The sequence below is a fragment of the Gobio gobio genome, assembly GCF_949357685.1.
Source record: "Gobio gobio genome assembly, chromosome: 8".
Taxonomy (NCBI): domain Eukaryota; kingdom Metazoa; phylum Chordata; class Actinopteri; order Cypriniformes; family Gobionidae; genus Gobio; species Gobio gobio.
This window is the reverse complement of record NC_137114.1, coordinates 31,819,181-31,841,478: the sequence shown is the minus strand read 5'-3', so window position 1 is coordinate 31,841,478 and position 22,298 is coordinate 31,819,181. Positions and strand designations below refer to the sequence as shown.

At 36.6% G+C, this 22,298-nt stretch overlaps 1 protein-coding gene across 1 annotated transcript; it reads left to right on the top strand.

Annotated features, from left to right (window-relative positions):
- Positions 1-196: 196 nt before the first annotated feature.
- Positions 197-22,061, top strand: lrrc75a (leucine rich repeat containing 75A). Its single transcript, XM_079823141.1, has 4 exons — positions 197-2,182; positions 5,355-5,480; positions 9,016-9,128; positions 19,845-22,061. The coding sequence occupies exons 1-4, from the start codon at positions 1,928-1,930 to the stop codon at positions 20,671-20,673; spliced, it is 1,323 nt and encodes a 440-aa protein (XP_079679267.1). The 5' UTR covers positions 197-1,927; the 3' UTR covers positions 20,674-22,061.
- The last annotated feature ends 237 nt before the right edge of the window (positions 22,062-22,298 follow it).

Genomic DNA, 22,298 nt, shown 5'->3' with positions numbered 1-22,298 from the left:
TAAAAGAAAATGAGTCATATAAATAATTTATTCTATATTTTTCTTATAGTTCTATGTGCAATATTTATCTTAAACATTATTCCATAAGAGTTTTTTGTTTTTAGGAGGAAAATTTGGCATTGAAAATAAAAAGTGCAGCAGATGATATGCCATGAGTTAAACGCCAGATGTCAGCAAAGAAAGGCCAACTATGACCGTAGTGAACAAAAAATAATAACTTGAGGAGAATCTGTCTACGCATATACGGGGATATGGGATTGCCCAACTCTGTGAATGATTCTTTCATTCTCTTTAAAGTGCTGAAATGCGTCTTAGCGCAGAACTGGAGCAGTCCCAATTGCGACCATATTCACCACTTGGTTAACTGTACCCTGGCAGTGGTGCATTCTGGACTATAGATTGAAAAACAAGTGGAGGATGTTGCAGACCGCTCCACCCCTCCCGCACAGCCTGTGTCGAGACCCAGCGCCTCTCCGCTCCATCTGAGTGATGAGAGACCATTCAGCCGTTCTCCTCTGAACACACCCAACCCTCAGACGGGACACACCTGGGGAGAGAGGTCATATGGACGCGAGAAATGTTCGACACGGCACATTTCAGCAGTGAACAGTGGAATTTACGCGGATTGCGTGGAAGGAAATGCTGGGATGACTTGTGCGAGAGGAAAACAGTGACTGACGACGTAAATATTTACATGCCCTTGTTCACAGCAGTAATGCTCGCCGTCGACTAAACTCACACAGAAACCTACATCGTGTGCGTATGAGAGAATGCAGAGGAACTGCGATGATAACACGCTCAAACATCGATTGAAATAAAAACACGGCCAGAAAACGAATCATCCTTAAGTAAGATCATGTTATAATTCTGTTGAACCGGACTGTGAGAGTTTCTGGAGCTTTACGGGACTGCTCTTTTTTAATCTGCGGTCATGCCGCAGGCACCATCAGATCTGTTCCCTACCTGAGGGAATCGAGGATTATTGGAGTTTTTTGACAGAAGAGATACATTATTAAGATTTGACCTAATTGGACTGAATTACGAGTTGTTTGACATGAAACGCGCAGTATTTTATGTGTTTTGTCATCTTATAAAATGTCAAATAATTTGGCGCCTGCGGATGATTTCTAAAGAGTAAACAACTGACGTTGCACGAGTCAGGTGTGAATGAGATAAGTTGGACGTTATACTTAGTAAACTACAGCACCACACGTTTTACGCATTTGTACCTAATGGTAAATTGGATTGGAAGTGTGCGAACTATTCAATGACTTTCAGTGAGGTCAACTTTTAAAGTCATTTTCGGTAATTCTTGCGCGAATGGTCTTTTGGCGACCCTAGCGCTGGTAACCTTCTTCAAGGCGTTTTAAACAAAACAAAAGTATTTTGTGTTATATTTGTCTTGTGTAAATATATGATAATGTGATAAATAACGACAGAACAGTGTTTTTTGATGCGCTGTCCGATTCAAACGGCCATCGAGCAGCTGTTGCTATGGTTACATACACAGAGGCGATTCTGTTAGCGAGAGGATATATTTAATATACGTTTTGTGGTAACGGAAACGTTGTTTGAATGCTGTTGAAATGCTGCTATGTAAGAAGAATACATATTTTTAAGACCCCAACTTTCCTTTGTGGGGGTTCATGCCTTAATTGGAGGGGGGTCTTACTCTTACATTTCCCCAAACCACCTTCATAATTTGCACGCTCTGAGTAAGTTAAACACTTTGTGAAAAGATTGTACTGAAAAAAGATTTGATTCTTTGTCAGGTGAGGTAACTTACGCTAAGGCTTTCTTATCTTCACTTTTTTCTTACAAAGTCTCACGTACAATGTAAAGGACTTTAAATAGTTTAATGTGAATGCATTTAGAAAATATGCCCAATCTGGAGGACTCTTTCTAGGTTGAGACTCTATAACCAAACATGGGAGCGAAGCAAACAAAAGCTGCGGTACAGGAGGCAGGAGCGAGCCCTCAGAGCACAGGATGGAAACGGACCCCCACGAAGGAGCGAGGCGAGATCCTTACCTCTTTAATGTTGAGGTCAGGAGACAAACTGAGGAGCAGCGGGACTCCTCCTCCCTACCTGCGGCGCATCGGGATGATACAAGAGATGATGCTGATGGCAAAGCAGGGGAAACACGATGAGGCGACAGAGATGCTGAAGACCCTCCGGCAGGTACAAATATCAGTCCATGTTTCTTGTAGGTTATGTTAAAACTCAACCAAAGTGATGAAAGTTGTCAGACTTCTCTCACTGATGAGTTCTTGTCCAATTTTATTGTTGTTGAATGTCTGCCATGTTACCCATTATATACCTGTCAACTCTCTCTGCATTTTTCAGACAGCATTTGTGTTCCTGAAGTCAGCGTGGAGCATATAGTTGCCTACAAAAGCAATATTGCACTCCATCAAAAAGCATTATTTACAATTTAGTCATTTTAGCAGACGCTTTTATCCAAAGGGACTTAAATCACAACGACTTACATAGCAGACGCTTTTATCCAACAGCCTTACATTATGGTCCTGTAAGGCTCTAGCGCACTCGTTTTTTTGTTTTTTTTAGGCCCCCTGTGTTCGCAAAAGTAATGTCCAAATGACTAGAAATCAGATCACAAATATTAGAAAAGAAGTTACAAAAGTGTAATTACACACTGTAATATATGTTGGACCACCGTGGGCCTTTCAAATGGTAAACATAGGCCCCACTGGCCCGATCTGTAATCTGCCCTTGCACCCCATGCAGAAACCACACTTTGCATTACAGCGGAGAGCAATTGGGCCAAAATGTCCCATTTTATACAGTGCTGATATAGATATATATATTCCCCAGCTCTGTAGATTTTGCATTTTGCAGAATTCAGTGCTATTGAGACAGATGCCCATTTCACAGTCCTGTGAACCTGTGAGAACAGACACAACACAAGCTGGCCGAAGAGTTATACTGCACTGCATAAATACCAACTGTTTACTTTGGGTGGTGATTATGGTCTGCTTTATATCTAATGGCTGTCTCAGACAGATAGGAACTTTCTTTGTGTCAGTACCAGTAAGATTAGGCCAAATGGGTATGTGCTGCCAGAATCCAGAATCCAGCTTTCCTCAAGAGTAAGGATCATCTTGTGGAATAGAAGGTAATTTTAGAAGGTTCACTGGCTGAGGATTTTCTGGATATGTGCAGCAGGGATCAAAGACAGAGCTAATGGGGTTTACTAATCATCCACTCTAAAAAAAAAAGGCTCGTAATCATAGGGGAACCTTTTTTAGTGCTATATAGCACCAATTTTGGTGCTTCAGTGGTTCTTCAGCGGTTCTTCAGAGGTGCTATATAGCACCTTAGTCAAAGAACCGGTGAAGAACCTCTGAAGAACCGCTGAAGAACCTCTGAAGAACCGCTGAAGAACCAGTGAAGCACCAAAATTGGTGCTATATAGCACTAAAAAAGGTTGCCCTATGATTACGAGCCAAGAACCATTTTTGGTGCCATATAGAACCTTTTTTTTTTTTAGAGTGTAGGTATTATCAAATGAATTGCTGGGCAAACTTTTACAAAGATGGAAATAATATACTTTGAAATAATGTAATGACCAATACGTAATAACTGATAATAACTGAACGTAATGATTTTGGGCACTTAATTGTATGTTATTTACAAAGTTTACTAAGTTTAAATTTATATTAAATGACATGCTTTTAGAACTTCGTATTTAAAAATGACTTCTATTGACTTCTGTCTTCTAATGGTGATGATACACAGGGCAACTTTTTGAGCAATGTTTCTAGGCAATGTTGCCGTCGATGGGCAACCAGGTAAGACACAGGGCCCATGACCGATCTAAAGTATCCAGATAGAAATGTGTTGCCCATTCCCAATGGGAAAGTGGCCAAGCAACATTGCTTTGTAACATTGCCCAGCAACATTGCTCAAAAAAGTTGCCCCATGTATCATCACCTTAAGTGTACTGTCAAATCTACTAACAAGCATTTATGGTCAACTAAAACCTTTTTTAATGTCATTATTATTGAAACTTGTATGTCATGTATTTTAACATATTTGTAATCACACATTTGCAATGATGAAGTTGCAATTTAGTACTTTTATAATACATTCACTTTAACTGTAATATAAAATAGCACACTACAGTTAAAATAATCATAATCAAGTACTTTACATGTGCTTTAAGAGTCAACACATCAAAGTAAGTATGACAAAAGTTTCTTAAAATGTCATTTAAAATGAACTTTTAATTTGCCATTGTGTACTTCAAGTGTACTTAAGAGTGTACTCTCTTTAAGTTCACTTACGTTATCTGCAAGTACAGTAAAAAAAAAAAAAATATATATATATATATATATATATATTTATATTTATATTTATTTTTATATTAAAGATTTGAAGTAAACATTGTGAAAGCTTTTTCACAAATAAATGAGTCAGTTTGCAATGGGGACTAAGGCACATAAAGAGCAAGAAATAAAGTCAAAGGACAGCGTCTCTTGTCGAGTGGTTACCAAGTGCACCTTGTTGCCCGGAAACCATGAAAATGGATGGGCCTTTGATTAAATGTAAATCAATTAATCAAGATTCATCATCATCCCATGGAGGGATGATGATGATAATCCAAGGCTTTTGCTCATTGTGCACAGTTTAGGTCCAGGTTTTTTTTTTTTTTCAATGGAGGTCGTCTAGTAGAGAAGTTCATTATTAAGCTTATGTTAATATGTTGTAACATCGAAATTATTCAGCCTTTTCTCTTAACAAAAATAACCTTTCCTGAGTTCATTTACTTTGTCATACTAATGACGATTTTCTTTCATTCACGCCCACTCATTTTCCTTTGGTTGACTGTTGATTATTTCGCTCTGGCTGTAGAGCCCTCACCCCCACACACATTTGCAATTTTTTAAATTTCTGACCCCCTGTCTGCCCTGTTGCTTTACAGATTGCAAATGTTCAATAATGTAGATTAACTTTTCCTTCAGTTAGGCTTGTTTTGCTGAGTTAAATGATTTTTCTGTCTGCTCGCTTTCTAGGTCCACATTTTGACATTTCATTTTCTTGGACTACATCAATTAATGATTTCAGGGATGTGAACAGGCAAACATGAACAAATTGACTCAGCTATTGTTTGTGTTCACAAAGCACAAATTGTGTATGTGCATGGCCTTCGGATGTATATAAATGTGGCATGTGCCTTTACATGGGATCCTTGATTTAACATGTTACAAATAGTCCAAACAAAAAGCTTTTTAGATGACATAGAGAATCAGAATTCAAAAATAAGCATTGTGTATGTGTAAGTCTGAGTATGTAGTTCCCATTCTCTTGACCTCCCTGTCTTTTTTTCCAGGATCTGGGAATGGAGTCAACCTCTCTGGATGATGTTCTCTACCGCTATGCCAGTTTCCGCAACCTGGTGGATCCCATTACCCATGACCTCATTATTAGCCTGGCCAAATACATTCACTGCCCAAAGGTATAGTGCTCAGCTTCTGTGATTTTCTGTGACATTTTAAACCTAATCCCATTCACACCTAAACACAAACACACAGGCTTTGCATGCTCTATTTCTGTGCGTTTCTTGTATGTTGTGTTACGTTAATATTTAATGAATGCTTTGAAACACTGCCTGGAAGGCACAGCAGATAGACATGAAAAATCCAACTATACCATTCCAGTGCAGTGAGCATTAGGATAAAACCCAGTTGCTTAAGCATGTGTGAGTCTGTGTGTGTGTGAGGGAAAAGCAGAGATGAAGAGAACGGAGAGGGTAGAGGCAGAGGGAGGTGTATTTGCAGATGAGTCACACACACAGTAAAGACCAGTCAGCCCTCTTCCAAGACTGCTGCTGCTGCTGCTGCACTTAATGAAGCAAGTCAGGCACTATATCACCCCTAACACCATGCTCAGCTCCTATAGAGAGCTGCACAACCACCTGACCTCCACCAAAACAACACTGAGTGAGGATGCTGCCGATTGTTTTCTTTTCACTTTGCTCATCATCTCTTCTCTAACCAAATGTGGTTGTGTGAGACTCATGAAATCGGTCAAGAACATGTCCTGTTTCTATTTCACCCCAAAACCAAAAGAAAGAAATATGAAATTAGATTTTACCTAAAGAAAATTAAGCCTATTATGCAGCACATCAGCATTGATAATAATAAGAAAAAAATGTTTCCTGAGCAACAAATCAGCATATTAGAATGATTTATGAAGGATCATGTGATACATTCAGAGTCACCATCAAAGGAATAATTATATTAAGTATAATTATATAAATGTAATAATAAATATATTAAAATAGAAATCAATTATTTTAAATTGTGTAAATATTTTACAATATATCTGAAGACTAGGTGTGTTCAGGCGCATTGCTATTTTGAGGCAACTGAAATCGACTGTGCCATTGACCAACAAAAAACCTGGTCTAAGGTCAGTAGCGCAGTATTTTTTGTTATTTAAAGGGCGCGTTAGTAATGTACGCCTATAGGTGGTTGCACAAGGCATGTACACTCTGCTTATTACACACACAGGGACGTGCAGCAGCACACAAACATTTTTAAATATGAAAAATAAAAGGATTCCTCTCTGGAGAAGCATTCTGTCTTTCCGCTCACAAATTCCGCCATGTAAATAGCGAATCCGCCATGGTGCAAGCGTAACTGGCTTTTAAAGGGAACGGGAGATGGGACTCTGATTTGGTTTATTGCACATTATGCCCAAAACACACCCATGACTCATTAAGAGACTATGTACAACCCTTTTAGACCATGCCCCTGGTGCACCAACTGTTTTTTCCGTCATTAAACTAGCAAAAGTGGATTCGGGCACGCCCTGAGTGCAACTGCGCCATGCGCTTCAGACCATGCGCTCAGATCGTTAAAATAGAGCCCTTTGAATGTAGAATGTAGAATTAAGAGACTATTTCAGAAAATCTTACCGACCCCAAACATATATATGTAGACAAATGTACTTGACTTGACTATTCCAGCATCGGTGGATAAACCCTGGATTGATGGCCAGTCCATGAACTGGACATTATTGCTAAAAAATGGTATCCAACCTTAGAAACATACATATGCAATAACTTTAACCAAGCAGACATAATGAAATGTCAACTAACAGTGGGGGAGAAAGTACGCACAAGTGTATAAGGTGACATTTGCTCTAAGTGGTGTTATCGTAAGTAGGAATGGAGCGAGACAAAGTAGAGACGAGCTCAGTGATGTGACGAAAGGAAAGCTGGGCTGTCTGTTACACACTCAGAGCTGTCAGAGCACGCTGGGTGTATGATTACATTGCCAGGGGACCCACTGTCTGTCTGCAGGGGGATGCGTACCAGAGCTGACCAGCCATGTGGCACTGTTAATCTCACCATCAGCAGCAACTAGGCTTTACCAACAAATAGGGTGTGTTTTCCAGACATCTCAATATCCACAGACGTAGTTTTATCGCTGATCTACTGCAGAGGTCAAGACCTGGTGCAGCGCAGAGACGTGATGGCAGGATTGATTTACATATTGATGTTTCCGGTACGGATACAGACACCTGAGCATAGACAATGCATCCTTGATGAAATACTATGTTACTGTCATCTTGGATTCTTGGCAAAAACAAATCTCATTTTGCCCAGGGTAAGCCCTATAACAATTTTGTCCCGGCCCTCGGAATTTTAGCAACCTCTCTATATGTAGAGGTATTTTTGTTGGTTAGGTTCTCAGTTGGAGCCACAGAATAGATCCTCTCATTCACTACAGTGCACTGAAACTGATTTATTACTTGAAGCAAATCAATATTATTACAGTGATAAACCTCTGTACATTTCAGTTGTGTAACATGACAAGACAAAATTACTGTTAGAATGGACATTTAAAAAACGAATACTTATGAAACAATTATATGAAATGTGTTCCTTTATCATAGCCAGTGTTATTTTAGTATTATTTATATACTATTAAAGTAATATATATATATAGCTTTTATTAATTTGTCATATTTTTATTAGTCTTTTAATATTTAATTAATTATTTAATTAATCATTAATTTACTTTCTGTTCGGCTTTAGTAATTATAGTGCTTCAACTTTTCAACATTTTATTTTAGTTAGTTGCTAATATATATTTTTTATTTATTTCAATTAACAAAATTATTTTTAATAGTTTTACTTATAGTTAACAATTAAATAGTTAACAATAACAACACTGATATCAGCATAAAGATGCATCTTGTATCAATTCCATATTGTTATTATTTTTTAATTGAAATCATTGGTATATCAGTTGTTGTTAGATATTTAATTGTGTATTTTACTTTTACTGTCTAAATTTACCTAATTAATTTACACTATTAAATGTAATCTTTAGTAAATCTCAAAATAAATATCAATTTTTCATACTCTACATTAAAAAGCCTTTTTCCATTTGACGCATTTAAAGCGAGTGATTTAAATTTGTAATGTCTTATTTTCATCAGCTACCTATTGGTTATCATACAGAATTGTAATATTGGTGCATTTAATATAATATAGATTTAATTATTGAAAACCCTGCAGGAGAATGCAGTGCTTTTCTTTTTCGGTAACTTATGTGTTAAACATTGACAGAAATTGTTTCTGTCTAGAGGAGTATGGCAGTTACTCGAGGCGGTGTGTGAATGAGTGTTTGTGTCTCAGCAAATTGGATTGCTTTAGACAGTGTTGAATAATAAAAATAATAAAGCTTTCCAGAGATGGCAGTACAATACATCAGTATGTCACTAATAAATTACATTTTACCATGGACACCAAATCACACATACACATTCACAGAACCTAAGATGACCAAATGATAGAGCTAGAGTGAGTTTGTGACATGTATGTCAGTCCATATAGCTTTGCTCTTGTCATCAGAAATGTCAAATAAATTAGTATTTTACCTTGAGGGCTCAGATACCCTGATCTTCTGCCAGTCCCCATTAACCTGCTGTGTGTTCCTGCTTGATTGATGTGATCGCTCTGTTTCTATCTTTGTCAGGAGGGAGATGCTTTGGGTGCCATGGAGAAGGTGTGCCGTCAGCTGACCTACCACCTGAGCCCACACTCCCAGTGGAGACGGCAGGGGCTGCTGAAGAGGAAGCCACAGTCCTGGTGAGAAAGCACAACTGACAAGCAGAGAGGGGGTCTCAGATTTTGGAAGTGAGGGCATATGCTGCCTTACTTTCCTCATCGTCATTTATCTCTTTTGTCAGGGTTCCCATGATTATGCAAAACAATGATCAATTTAATGCATCCTCACTGAATGATTTTTTAAATTAATATAGAATATGCTACCAAGGATATTATAAATCACAAATAATAATATTTTAAGTCATGAACAATGAATTAAATTCTCTTTTGAACTTTTCTAGTTATCAAATATTTGTTTAATAAATGTTCTCAAATATTTGTTTAATAAATGTTCTCAAATATGTGTTTAATATATGTTCTCAAATATTTGTTTAATATATGTTCTCAAATATTTGATTGGGTATATATTGCTCTTGTCAACCAATCAATCAATCAATCAATCAATCAATCAATCAATCAATCAATCAATCAATCAATCAATCAATCAATCAATCAATCAATCAATCAATCAATCAATCAATCAATCAATCAATCAATCAATCAATCAATCAATCAATCAGAGTTTATTTATATATCACATTCTCCAAATAAATGAATGCAGTTCAAAGTGCTTTACATGCAAGAACAAGCTATTTACCCAAAAATTAAAACAACAAATAAAAGAGGGTAAAACTTGCAGATTAAAACTTCCTTGTGAGTGAATCATTCTTTTAAGTTGAATCTTTTCACTGAATCTATCACATCGATTCACAAATGATTCACTGATTCATTTGCTAGTCTATATTTATCAAAAGAAGGAATTCTCTTTTTTTCTCTCTCCTTTTCCTCTTTACTTTGTTTCTTTTCTTTTCCCGTTTTCTTTTTGCTGTTCATCTCTCTTTTGCCACATAAGTACTTTCATTTCACATTAAAACGTAAAATTCTACGCTACATTATAAATTGTATTGATGCCCATATTCTTCAGCCCACACGCAGTAGCCTAGTGGCTCGCAAGTGCCTCGCTTTGTTCATTAATTAAAGTAATTAGTTGGTTTTAAAATAAAAGGCTTTCTGACTTTGCAGAGCAGGCAGTCAAAATGAATCATCGCTTTGCCAGTTGTTTGTCCCTGTACTGATTCGTCAGCACTTAGGGATTAATTACGCTTTAAAAAGCGCATGGCTAATGGAGCGTCTCATTTGAGGTTTGTGTCCTACAGTCCTGATATCCTCAAATTGTTTTAATGCACAATATCTCCACAACAGCTGTGTATACCATCCAAATCTCATCACCTGTGAATTGGCTCCCCAACTGGGCTTTCAGCGGTTTCCCCTCCATCCATTGATGATAAGAGCTGTGTTGAATCTGCAGAGTGAGTCAGTGAATGAAAGAGCAGCCTCCCACTGTGTGCTGTGTGGTTTTTTGCTAACACATGGTTCTGTGGCGTAGACTCATACTTATGTGGCTGCTTTCCAGCTGCCATTAATATAGTCAAAATATAGACTGTGTAATGTGTAAATGAGGAAATAGGCTTAATTTATTTCCTGTGTCGATGGATACACTTTAGATGAGCTTAAGCCTTTATTCGGTGCTTAACTCACTAGTGGTGTGCTTAAACATATGTATGCAAGGATAAATCAGCTGATCTCCCCTACCACAGTTCATTCACTGCATTGGATGCTGTGGTTAAGCTGTAATGTAAAGGTATGTGTTTATGCGTAGGCCGGATTCGATACCGTCTCCTTTTTATCCGCTCCGGTTGTGTTGTCTAATCTTCACCGGGTGCTTTGTGTTGATGGAGCACCGCTGTTTGTCTGAGTCACACCACACGTGGCCCTTCATTTGTTACCACTTGTGATGTTTACGGTAGTGTGGGTTATTGTCACAGATGTGAATGCAGCTGTTGGGGTTTAAAAAGAGAAGTGTTTCTCAGACAGCATTCTCACCTCTCAGTTGGCTGTGTTGTTGATGTTGGTGTGCCTCTGAGGCTCTCCTTATTCTCTGTTTGAACTTCCTCAAGTGCTTTGTTTGTTCTGTCTGAACTCTGAGTTTACTGATGTGATTTTATCAGATCATTAATAATGGGACTGTCCAGGAGAAATAGGAGTTCAAATAATTTCATAGCCTGAAGGTGCAAACGGGAAAGAAAAACAAGGGAATAGATTAACTAAAATAAAAAATTCTTTCATTATTTTCTACATTTCAGGAAACCCTATGATTTTCTTTCTTCCATGGATTGCACTCTAAATGCTTCACACTTTTTGAGTTATGACAACTTAAATAATTTTTAACTAGGGCTACATGATTTGGGGAAAATCTAAATGAAAAGTGTATATGTATATGTATATATATATATATATATATATATATATATATATATATATATATATATATATATATATATATATATATATATATATATATATATATATATATATATATATATATATATATATATATATATATATATATATATATATATAATAAACATTTTGCGCTTTATATTATGACTAATTATAATTAATATGATTATTATTTTTGCTAGTAATATATATAATAATATTTAACAAAATAAGAAATATTACTATTACAATAGCATTTTCATTATTAAAAATAAAAAATAGGGTATTTAAGAATAAATATAACAATATAATAATAATATTTCAATAATTGTATGTGTGTTTGTCTTCTGTTTTATTTAATTTATTAATTTATAAATTTTTTAAGTCATTTTAGTACATTTCTAATTTTCATATACATTTTTTAAGTGTAAGTTTTTCTTTTAATATTTATATTTTATTTAATTTCAGCTTTATTTTAATGAATGAAAACCATTTTCAATAGTTTTAGTTAAAGGGTTAGTTCACCCAAAAATGAAAATTCTGTCATTAATTACTTACCCTCATGTCGTTCGACACCCGTCAGACCTCCGTTCATCTTCGGAACACAAATGAAGATATTTTAGTTGAAATCTGATGGCTCTGAAAGGCCTCCATTGGCACAATGCACGGTTCACTCTCAAGACCCTTAAAAGGTACTAAAGACGTCGTTACAAAGTCCATCTCACTACAGTGGTTCTACAATAACATTATGAATCGGCGAGAATAGTTTTTGTGCGCAAAAAAAACATAAATAACGACTTATATAGTGATGACGGTTTTCAAAACACGGGATCATGAAGCTTCGAAGCGTTATGAATCAGTGAGTCGAATCATGATTCGGATCGCGTGTCAAAACGCCAAACTGCTGAAATTTGGCGATCCAAACTGCTGATTCGACTCACTGATTCATAACGCTTCGAACCACTGTAGTGAGATGGACTTTGTAATGACGTCTTTATACCTTTTAAGGGTCTTGAGAGTGAACCGTGCATTGTGCCAATGGAGGCCTTTCAGAACCATCAGATTTCAACTAAAATATCTTAATTTGTGTTCCGAAGATCAACGGAGGTCTTACGGGTGTCGAACGACATGAGGGTAAGTAATTAATGACAGAATTTTCATTTTTGGGTGAACTAACCCTTTAATGACGACATTTGTGATGATTTCCTTTTTAACTAATTCAAGTATACCCTTCTCTTTCCCTCTCCCTTAATGATTCCACCCTCTCCGCTCTAGTGTTGGCTAAGTGCTAACATGACCTTAACCTCCTCCACAGATGAGAGTGAGACAGTCTCTCAGACAGGTGTCCCATTTTCTCTTAGAGAATTCACACGTAACAGATGTTAGGCTGCGGTATGCATATTTATGTGAGCATTGCATTACATAGTGTGTGCAGTTTTATTTATGTGCCTCCATGCAAATATTTACACTGAAGCTACATTAATTCTGATTTGCAATTCTACATATAACTGGGGAAAATTATACATCTGCTCCGGATTTGTTAATCTGTTAGCTTACCCAATACCATGCATTTATCTTAAGTGTAAATACAGACTGTATTTGTATACATTAAAGTTTATTTATTAGCATAGCAGTATATAGGGTTTAGCACAGACGAGTCAAAAAACTGTATTATACTGTTGTGTGGACTAAAAATATTGTTAGGTGTATTGAATCACTTCTTTGAAACAAAACCTGTAATGTGGAATCTGATATTCCATAGACCTACTACATGACCTCTATTGTTTGTGAGTTATAGCTGGACTGAAATGTGAGGCACATTGCACTGGTCTGCATGTAGTGAAGCATCTGCAGTCCATAACAAGCATCCCACTGCTGTCAGTCTGAGCCAGTAAAGAATGTCTTCCTCATCTCAACAGGCAGACTGGAGGTTTCTAGACCATCATGTCCAGATGCTTTATGTAGCTTTAACATATATATAATCAGCCTCCATAACATCCACATTAATAGCGAACTCGCTGGTCTTGTATGGTATTTGATAGCTATGTTTTTCTGTGAGGGGAGAAGAAAGATTTGAAAAAAGGATTTGGGAATATAAAATAGGACTAGAAGAGGGTGTGGATTATGGGCTGTTGTGAAATCATACTGTCATCTCTCAGGCATGTCTGCTGAATTTTTCTGCCTTCTAAATTTCCCTCCTATTTCTTATCCCTCTATTTTCTCCTCGTATGATCTCTTGAGTCGTTCTAATGCCGCCTCTCCCCAAGAGATTACCTCACAGTTCTGCCTTTTGCTAGATTTGCAGTAGCTTAAGCTCTCCATTTTGTGCCTCATTCTCTCTTGTTGTCTTCTTGTCCTTGTCTACTAACACTCTTTACTGCCTGAGAGCAGAAACAGCAGGTTCTGAATGTGGCATGATAATGCAATAGGCTATTGGTATCCGTTCCTTCCCTGTTCTTAAAGCTGTCTGCATCTCTGGCCTTTTCAATTTCTTTCCCTTTCTGTCTTTATTCTAGCAGTGACTTTCATTTTGCACGTGGCCTCCAATTAATGGCATCTTAACATTGATGCATTTGTATTGATTTACATAGCCATCCAGAAAGCTGTCAAGTCAGAGTTATTGATGTCTGAGAGGCTGAGTAAAAGAGCTGCTTGACAAAAGACAATGTGAAATAGCTTGAAGTCAGCTTTTAAAATTCACATAAAGTTATTATACAAAGAGCTTAAACAGAGCTGGTGGCACTTTCCACAAATTGGCTAAAATTGAACCTGAACGTCATAAAAATGTTGGTTGTCAATCTCAGGAAGTCAACTGAATATTATATTAGCAGTTTTCTTTTTATATGAAATGTGCAATTTTGCAAATTGTAAAAATTGAGAAAGTGGATTGAGATTTGTTTGTCTTCCCATCATTCTGTAAAAAATATCTAAATTATGTTATTTATTAGGTGTCACAATTTTATGGAATGTTTTCTAATGTGGGAAATTGTGCAGTAAAATGCTGTGCACAATAGGCACAGTATGTAAGATTTTTGGATTAAAATATCCAAACCCACTAGAACAATGTTATATATTTAGTTGACTTGTTTAGGGGAGAGCAGGGGCGAAAGTACGACTTTAAAAAAAAAAAGAAGCTATTTTAAAAGATAATGTTTTAGACAGAGATATATTTTTGCTGTGGTAAATAACTCACAAGTGTGGTCTATCAATACCAGGTGGTATTTTGTATGCATGTAGAACGTCTACAGTATAATTTCACTTTGAATATAAGCTGCAAATTGTTACTTTCGACCCCGTCAGTTGGTGGGTCAAAAGTAACACAATACAAGCTAGATTTTTTGTGTTACACTTGTTTTTATTAAACATACCTGACTATGACCTTGTTAATATGTAACTGCAAACATATTTTGTCCTTAAACTTTACAAAAAAAATCATTAAATTACATTTTCATCAAATGTTTCAAGTAGGCTGTAACCCGACAGTACAAATTGTTTAGAATATTTTTTTATTGGCAATGTCAATCCATTTTATAAAAAATAAATAAATTCAACACAATATAAACTGCATTTCGGACCAAACCGCGGGAAATTATGACAAAATCATGTGATATTTGACTGCTCCGTCAAGGATTGTGTGCTGAACGTACTGTCATAGCATAGCAATGCAAATGTAGTCTGGGCTCTGAGAAAATCGCTTTGTTACATTCATGGAAAGTCTACATCATACTAAGCAAAATTTAACTAAAATTAGTCTGCACATTCAGTCATCCTTGCATCCACTGCAAAAGAAGGTTTATTTCAGGAATTATTTCAATGATGGTAATCCTTTATTTTGCTCTGACAGTCACACTCCTTTCACCAGTGTGTTGGAGAATAGAACAGTATAATGATAGACTCTGCCCTTAATTAGTCATAATTACCACACTTATTATGGGAGAGCCTTCAACATATTATCTGAAGGCCATTTTTATTGACCTACATTAAATATAAATTCAAGTTTTTTTAAAGGTTTTGAAAGACATTTCTTATGCTCACCAAGACTCAGTAATATTTTGAAACATTATTGCAGTTTAAAATAACTGTTTTATATTTGAATATATTTTAAAATGTAATTTATCCCTGTGACGCAAAGCTGTATTTTCAGGTAGTGATGCTGAAAATACAGCTCTGCGTCACAGGGATAAATTACATTTTAATGTTTCAAATTATTACTGAGCCTTGGTGAGCATAAGAGATGTCTTTCAAACATTCTAAGATGATGATTTGCTGATTAAAAAGCATTTCTTATCATTATCAATGTTGAAAACAGTTGTGCTGCTTAAAAATTTTGTGGACACTGTGATAAATATTTTTTCAGAATTATTTGATGAATAGAAAGTTCACAAGAACATCATTGGGTATTTGAAATATAACATTTTTGTAACATACTTTTTAATGCATGGAGCATACTGATCCCAAATTTTGAATTTAAAAGATGTTACCCCTTTTTACGGTCAATATAAAATTTATTTTATGGGTTGGGTGTTTTTCCATTGTCTTCCTTTCTTTTCCTCTTTGACAGCATGTGAATGAATTGTAACAATGCAATACAGTATGGCACATCTCTGACACCCTCCCACCAACCTGCTGCTCAGAGTCTTTGCTTTATCTTCAGTAATCAGAGGGGTTCGTTTCTGTATAGCTGAGAAATGAGAAACTTCAACCTTATTATCTTCGATAATTAAGTCAAACCTTTGTTCCAATCTATCAAACTGAAGTAATCACCTGATTTCATTTAGTTTCACAGGAAAGACAATGCAACGGAAGGATTTTTCACAGCACACCTGCTGTCAGGTCGATAATTAGTCTTGTGTGAAAACTGGAAGTAAAGACACCATACTAATGTAGCAGACAAAATTTAGTATTGCTTGTCACTCTCTTTGTCTCTTTGACGTTAAACTGAGTTAAACTGACTCTCTGTGGTCATTAAAAATCCCAGGATGTCCCCCGAAAAAAAGAGTAGGGGTTTAACCCTGGCCAAATTTGCCCGTTGGCCTCTGTCTATCATCATGGCCTCCTAATCCCAACTGATTGGCTTCATCACTCCGTCTCTTCTCCACCAATAAGCTGATGTGTGGTGGGTGTTTTGGCGCACTGTGGCTGCAGTCACATCATCCAGGTTAATGCTGCACATTGGTGGTGGTTGAGGAGATTCCCTGCTTCCATGTAAAGCTCTATAGAAATTTAACATTATTATTATTACTATTTTCATTTAAGGGTGATTTAAAATTTCAGATAAATTAAAAAGCTGCATTAAATAAATTAATCATTAAGTAAATTGCAAAATTTCTGATTATCCTTTCCAGCATAAATAACTCTGCTTTCTATGAAGTCAAAAGCTGCTTTTATGTTGCATATGAAATACAGATTATTGGGTAACTCTAAGATTATATGCAACCAATGATTCCTTAGACTGGAGAGTTATTTAACATGTTAACTGCAACCCATCATTGGAGTTAAACTGCCCAATGCTCTTCAGAAAAATCCTCCAGGTCCTCCACATTCTTCAGTTTTCCAGCCTCTTTTTCATATTTGAACCCTCTCCAGCAATGACTGTATGATTTTAAGATCCATCTTTTCACACTGAGGACAATTGAGGCACTCAAACACAACTACTAAAAAAGGTTCAAACATTCACTGATGCTTCAGAAGGAAACACAATGCATTAAGAGCTGGGGGGTGAAAACCTATTGAATTTGAAAATCAAGGTAAATTGTACTTAATTTGTCTTCTGGGAAACATGCAAGTATCTTCTGTTGCTTCTGAAGGGCAGTACTAAATGAAAAACAATTATATTTAAACAAAATAAGAAAAATGTGGACATCTTCCTCCTGTTCAAAAGTTTTCACCCCCCAGCTCTTAATGCATTGTGTTTCCTTCTGGAGCATCAGTGAATGTTTGAGTCCCCCAATTGTCCTCAGTGTGAAAAGATGGATCTTAAAATCATACAATCATTGCTGGAGAGGGTTCAAATATGAAAAAGAGGCTGGAAAACTGAAGAATGTGCAGGACCTGGAGGATTTTTCCGAAGAACGTTGGGTAGTTTAACTGCTCTGGACAAACAAGGGACTCGTGAACAACCATCACAAAACAAAAAAACAGCCGTGGATCATCCAGGGAACGACACACAGCACTGAGAATCAGTGGTTCATAAACTTTTTATCAGGGTTATTTTAATAAATTCAGCTATTTTTTTTTGTCTTGTGGACTATATGTAAACATTTTTTATGTAAAATATCTTATTCAGGACAGTACTTAATAAAAAATAACATGCATTTTGTATGATCCCTCTTATTTAGTTAAAATTATTCCCATTTTCACAGATTCTGCAAGCAGTTCACATACTTTTTCATGCCACTGTACATTACAAAATATTGTGGACTCCCATTTCTAGAAAATCAAAACCATGTCTAATCTTTAAGTGCTCTAAATTTGAAGTTGATATCACAAAAATTGAGCCCACTAAAAGGATTTAAATTACCTTTTCCATGTTAACGCAGTCCAATTTTCACAGAACGAATTTTGAGCGTTTAAGCTTTTGAATGATACATAATTTATGATGATTACTAAAATATGACATTGTGAAAAACAAAACAAAAAAGGCATTAGCTTTTACAAAACTTTTACAAAAAAAAAAGCTTTTACAAAACAAACCTAGAAAAGCGCTATATAAATGTTACAAATTATTATTATTAAAAAAAGTGTCACTGACAGTTAACAGGCTATGCAATTTAGCTATTTGAGAAAATTTAAAAGTTTTAGAAATACTTTTCAAATTGTTTTCTAAAATTATAAAAGCCATATGACAAATATAATTTTGCTAATAGAATTTTAATATTTCTGCTTCAAATCACGCCTTCGTTAATGAGAACATTTGGAATGATCTAATGCTGCGAAGAGAATGTAAGTGGGTCAGATTCATTCAGGGTGAGGTTGCTGAGAGAAGGAAAGGCTTTTTCTCTTAAAGAGCGTGGGATTCGGGATCCTGGCCAGAAATATCAGGAGAGTTGATATCCTGTTCTGCGTTAGCCATTTCCTTGACATTGCTGCTGTTTTATTTGCTAGGTCAATGACAGGATCAGAGCGGGAAGGAAATATATCATTCAGAATGAGCATAGCATGTCATATCAGGATGGTTATTATTCTTCTCTCTTCCTCAAATGCCAGTTCAATAAGATATATGCATGTCCTGGTGTGAATTAGTGATGGCTACATTACGAATTAGTATTCTTGCCTTTTCTGTTCTCGCTTTCACTCTTTCTCTCTTCACTCGCTCACTGGCAAGCTGTGGTGACACACTGAGCTGATTATGAGTTTTCTGAATGTGCAGCAGTTATAGCAATGCATTTGTTCTCTTTTATTTAATAAATAAGCTTCTCTTCCTGCCTTCATCTTCGGCTCCCCACTATCACTCCATTTATCTATTTCTTGTTGGTTCTTAATCCATACTTGACAATAACAGCCGACATCATGATTAAATTAACTCTTAAAGTCTATGATGTTCGTATTTCCAGGGGCTGTTTTGAATCTGTAATGCATTTACAGAAAATTAATCCTTTCAATCAGATCTCAATTACTCTCAAAGAGCCGATATCCTGAGACTTTGATAATCTCTGAGTTAAATTTTTTTTTTTATATTTGAGTAGAGATAGTTGTAACTAATTATAGTACATTTTGTAAAATATAATTTGTTGCCACAGGAAATGTCCGCACTAAAAGGTTTTTTGTCTGTACATATTCTGGAAAAGAGGCTATTTGAATATGTGAGCAGAGCTACTATATGTTTAGGGTACAACACAAAGTTGTTGCCACAGTTGCCAATGTCGGATAATGTGAAATTTAATGTCCATAAACTGCATTTTGTGTTATTTTAATTGAATTATTTATTTAGTTATTTCCAGCATTTCAGCAAAATTGCATCTGTCACAAGAACATGAATTAGATATTCTGATTTTTTCCCTCAATTATTCATTTTAGTGGTTTGATGTGATGAATAATCCACAAATTCTACATGGACTTTTGGAGAAAGAAAAAAAACTTTAGACATCCTAGATAGTAAAGTCCAGTCAAAGTTTATTTATACAATACATTTAAAAGCAAAAGAAGGTGACCCAAAGTACTGGACAAAAAATATAAATAAAATATATAAACTTTCAAATTCAAACTATAAACTTCAGTTTCTAATGAAATACCAGCCAACGTGTCCTAGTTTCCTTATGAACTGCTTGGAATTTTAGAATTCTTAATATTTTCTTCCTCCAGTTAATATTTAATATAAGTTCATATTTGCTCTCCTCCGGTACTGATTTATAAAATTCAATAAAAAGTTAATTCCCCCACATTCACACACATTCTTACTCTCTGTCTGCTTTTTCCTAGTCTCAAATCAGTTCTTTCAAACACTCCATCCAGTGGGGCATTAGAACTGTCTGGGATCCCTCTTGGAGTGAAAGACATGGAGCGTCTCTGTGCCTATCTTCATCACCACGCGTCCCGCATTGGCAGCATAGAGCTGGGCTTCACCGAGCTCACAGACGATGCCTTCCTCCTGCTCCTCCCCACACTGGCGTCCCTTCCCCGCCTCGAGACTCTGGCCCTCAATGGCAACAGGCTGACCCGTGCCGTGCTCAAAGAGCTCACAGACACGCTGAAGGACCCGGACAGCTTCCCCAGCGTCACCTGGATCGACCTGGGGAACAATGTGGACATCTTCTGCCTCCCACAACCGTTTCTGGTGAGCCTGCGCAAGCGCTGCCCCAAACAGGGCAACCTTCCCACCATCCTGGAGTTCGGCGAGAGCCAGGCCAGCGAGCCGGAGGTCCGAGTGGATGAGGATGACGCTGATGATACTAACAGGACAGAGAGCATGGGAGAGCTCAGATCTGAGGTAGAAGAAGAGATTGATGGTGAGATGGAGATTGAGGACATGATGGAGGAGTTGATGGACTTTGACAGGGAGGTGCAGGGTAAGGAGGACGAGGACGACAGTATGTGGACCTTGGAGGAGCAGCGGTTGGTAAAAGATCCAGTCCCAAAGCTGTGCAAAGAGAAGAGGCCGCCCAAAGCAGAGGGTGAAGAGCACTTACAAAGCGAGTCTTCCCATCTGTCTTGCTCCAGTCCATCACAGCACTCCTCTGGAGCCATTGAGCCTTTAAGAGAAGACTCTGTCCCAGACCAGTTAGCATGTCATTCAGACAACCCTACCTGATTAAAGCCACTGTCTAATTTGATTAGAGTCTACAACCTTAGTCCCTTTAAGAAAGAGAGAGAGCTAGGAAGAGTGTGACAGGCTTGTTTTCAGACTAGGTTGTCCATGAAGTCATGTGATTCAGCAGGTTTTATAGGTTTGACAATCACAGCGGTTGTCTGTTGTTGCAGAGGAGAAATGAATCACTTGTGAGATACAAAAATATTAAATATACTTTCTCATTCAGGTTTTCCCCTTCACTGTCATAACCATAAACCTCTGTGCCTATGTGCCTGTTCAATACCCTGTTGGAGATGCGTGTGTGTGTAGGTGCACATTTAGATGTGATCAGTTTTAACATGCTGGATATAAGCCGATTAGCTTGGGTATCATGAATCAATGTGTCCATCTATGCATCTGATTGTTGTAAGTATCACATTTTCTCCAGCAGTGGAAAACAACCTAAATTCTGTTCAGTATAATGCAGTATCCCCAGTGTCAGGTGGATAGGATGCAGATATTAAGTGCACCTAATTTATACAGTGGAAAACCAAAATCTCTTGTTGCAGTGTTGGCCCAAAATAAACGTGTTTGTATGATACAGAGCAGTGGGACTGAAGCCAAAGAGAAAAGAGTCGCTATACAGAACAAAATGTCGTTTGGCTACACGGTTATTGTTGCTTGACATGGATTTTGAAGACAACGTAAGGTTTCTTAGCTCTGTTCTTTAGAAGAGATCCTTTAACCACTAAAATATTGTTTCATATATATTTATCCACTGATTTAAAAAATAAATAAAGGTATTTCATCGTATAAAAATCTATTTAGTGCCTCATTTTACATAATTCAAATGTAGTTCTGATATACCGGTAAATTAAAGTATTGACAGTGTATATTGAATTGTCATAAGGGGGGAAAAAGGTTTTATTTCATAATTTAAAATTCCATAATTGAGAATTAGGATTTATATTATATCCATTTATACTGTAGTACTTTGTAGCTATATCGTAATATGCTTACCTGCAAAACATTTTTTTTTTAAAGTTTTATGCTCCCTCCCCAAATTGATTTGTGTCATAAATTATTAGTATAAATAAAGAAAGCTTCTGTAGTAAAGTTAACCAACCAGTTAACCAATTTTATGGTCACCAGGGAGCCTAAAAGTATCCTGCTGTGTTTCAAAGCCATAACTTCTTGACAAGTTTTGCTATTACAAAAAAATATAAAAGTGCACTGAAGAGCTGTGTTCAATGACTTTGTCAGTATTTCTGTATTCCCACAATGGTTAATAAAGCAAGGAGAACGCTAGAAAATGACGAACAGCAATAGGCCTATGTGTATGATTATTTGTAAACAAAACAAAATGTATTTGACTGTTGGCATCAAAACCAATAAACCTTTAACACATATAGGCTACACTTCATTTATGCGTTAAACAGCACATACAATGTTGTGGTAATAACATGTAAGGGATTTCCTTGCGTTTGTGGACCGTGATATTGAACAGTAATTGAACGAGACTAGTGTGACTGTGAGGACTATAAACTAGGCTATTAGTAATCCATGTCGACATCTAGTGGTGGATAATTCTTTCGTGCATGGACTCGCTTGTTGGTTTTATGTAAACGACCGTGTTTGCGTACTTC

Coding starts and splice junctions, on each gene's coding strand:
- lrrc75a (XM_079823141.1), top strand. CDS start 1,928: ATGGGAGCGAAGCAAACAAAAGCTGCGGTACAGGAGGCAGGAGCGAGC. Junction 2,183..5,354: donor TGCTGAAGACCCTCCGGCAG/GTACAAATATCA, acceptor CTTTTTTTCCAG/GATCTGGGAATGGAGTCAAC. Junction 5,481..9,015: donor AATACATTCACTGCCCAAAG/GTATAGTGCTCA, acceptor TATCTTTGTCAG/GAGGGAGATGCTTTGGGTGC.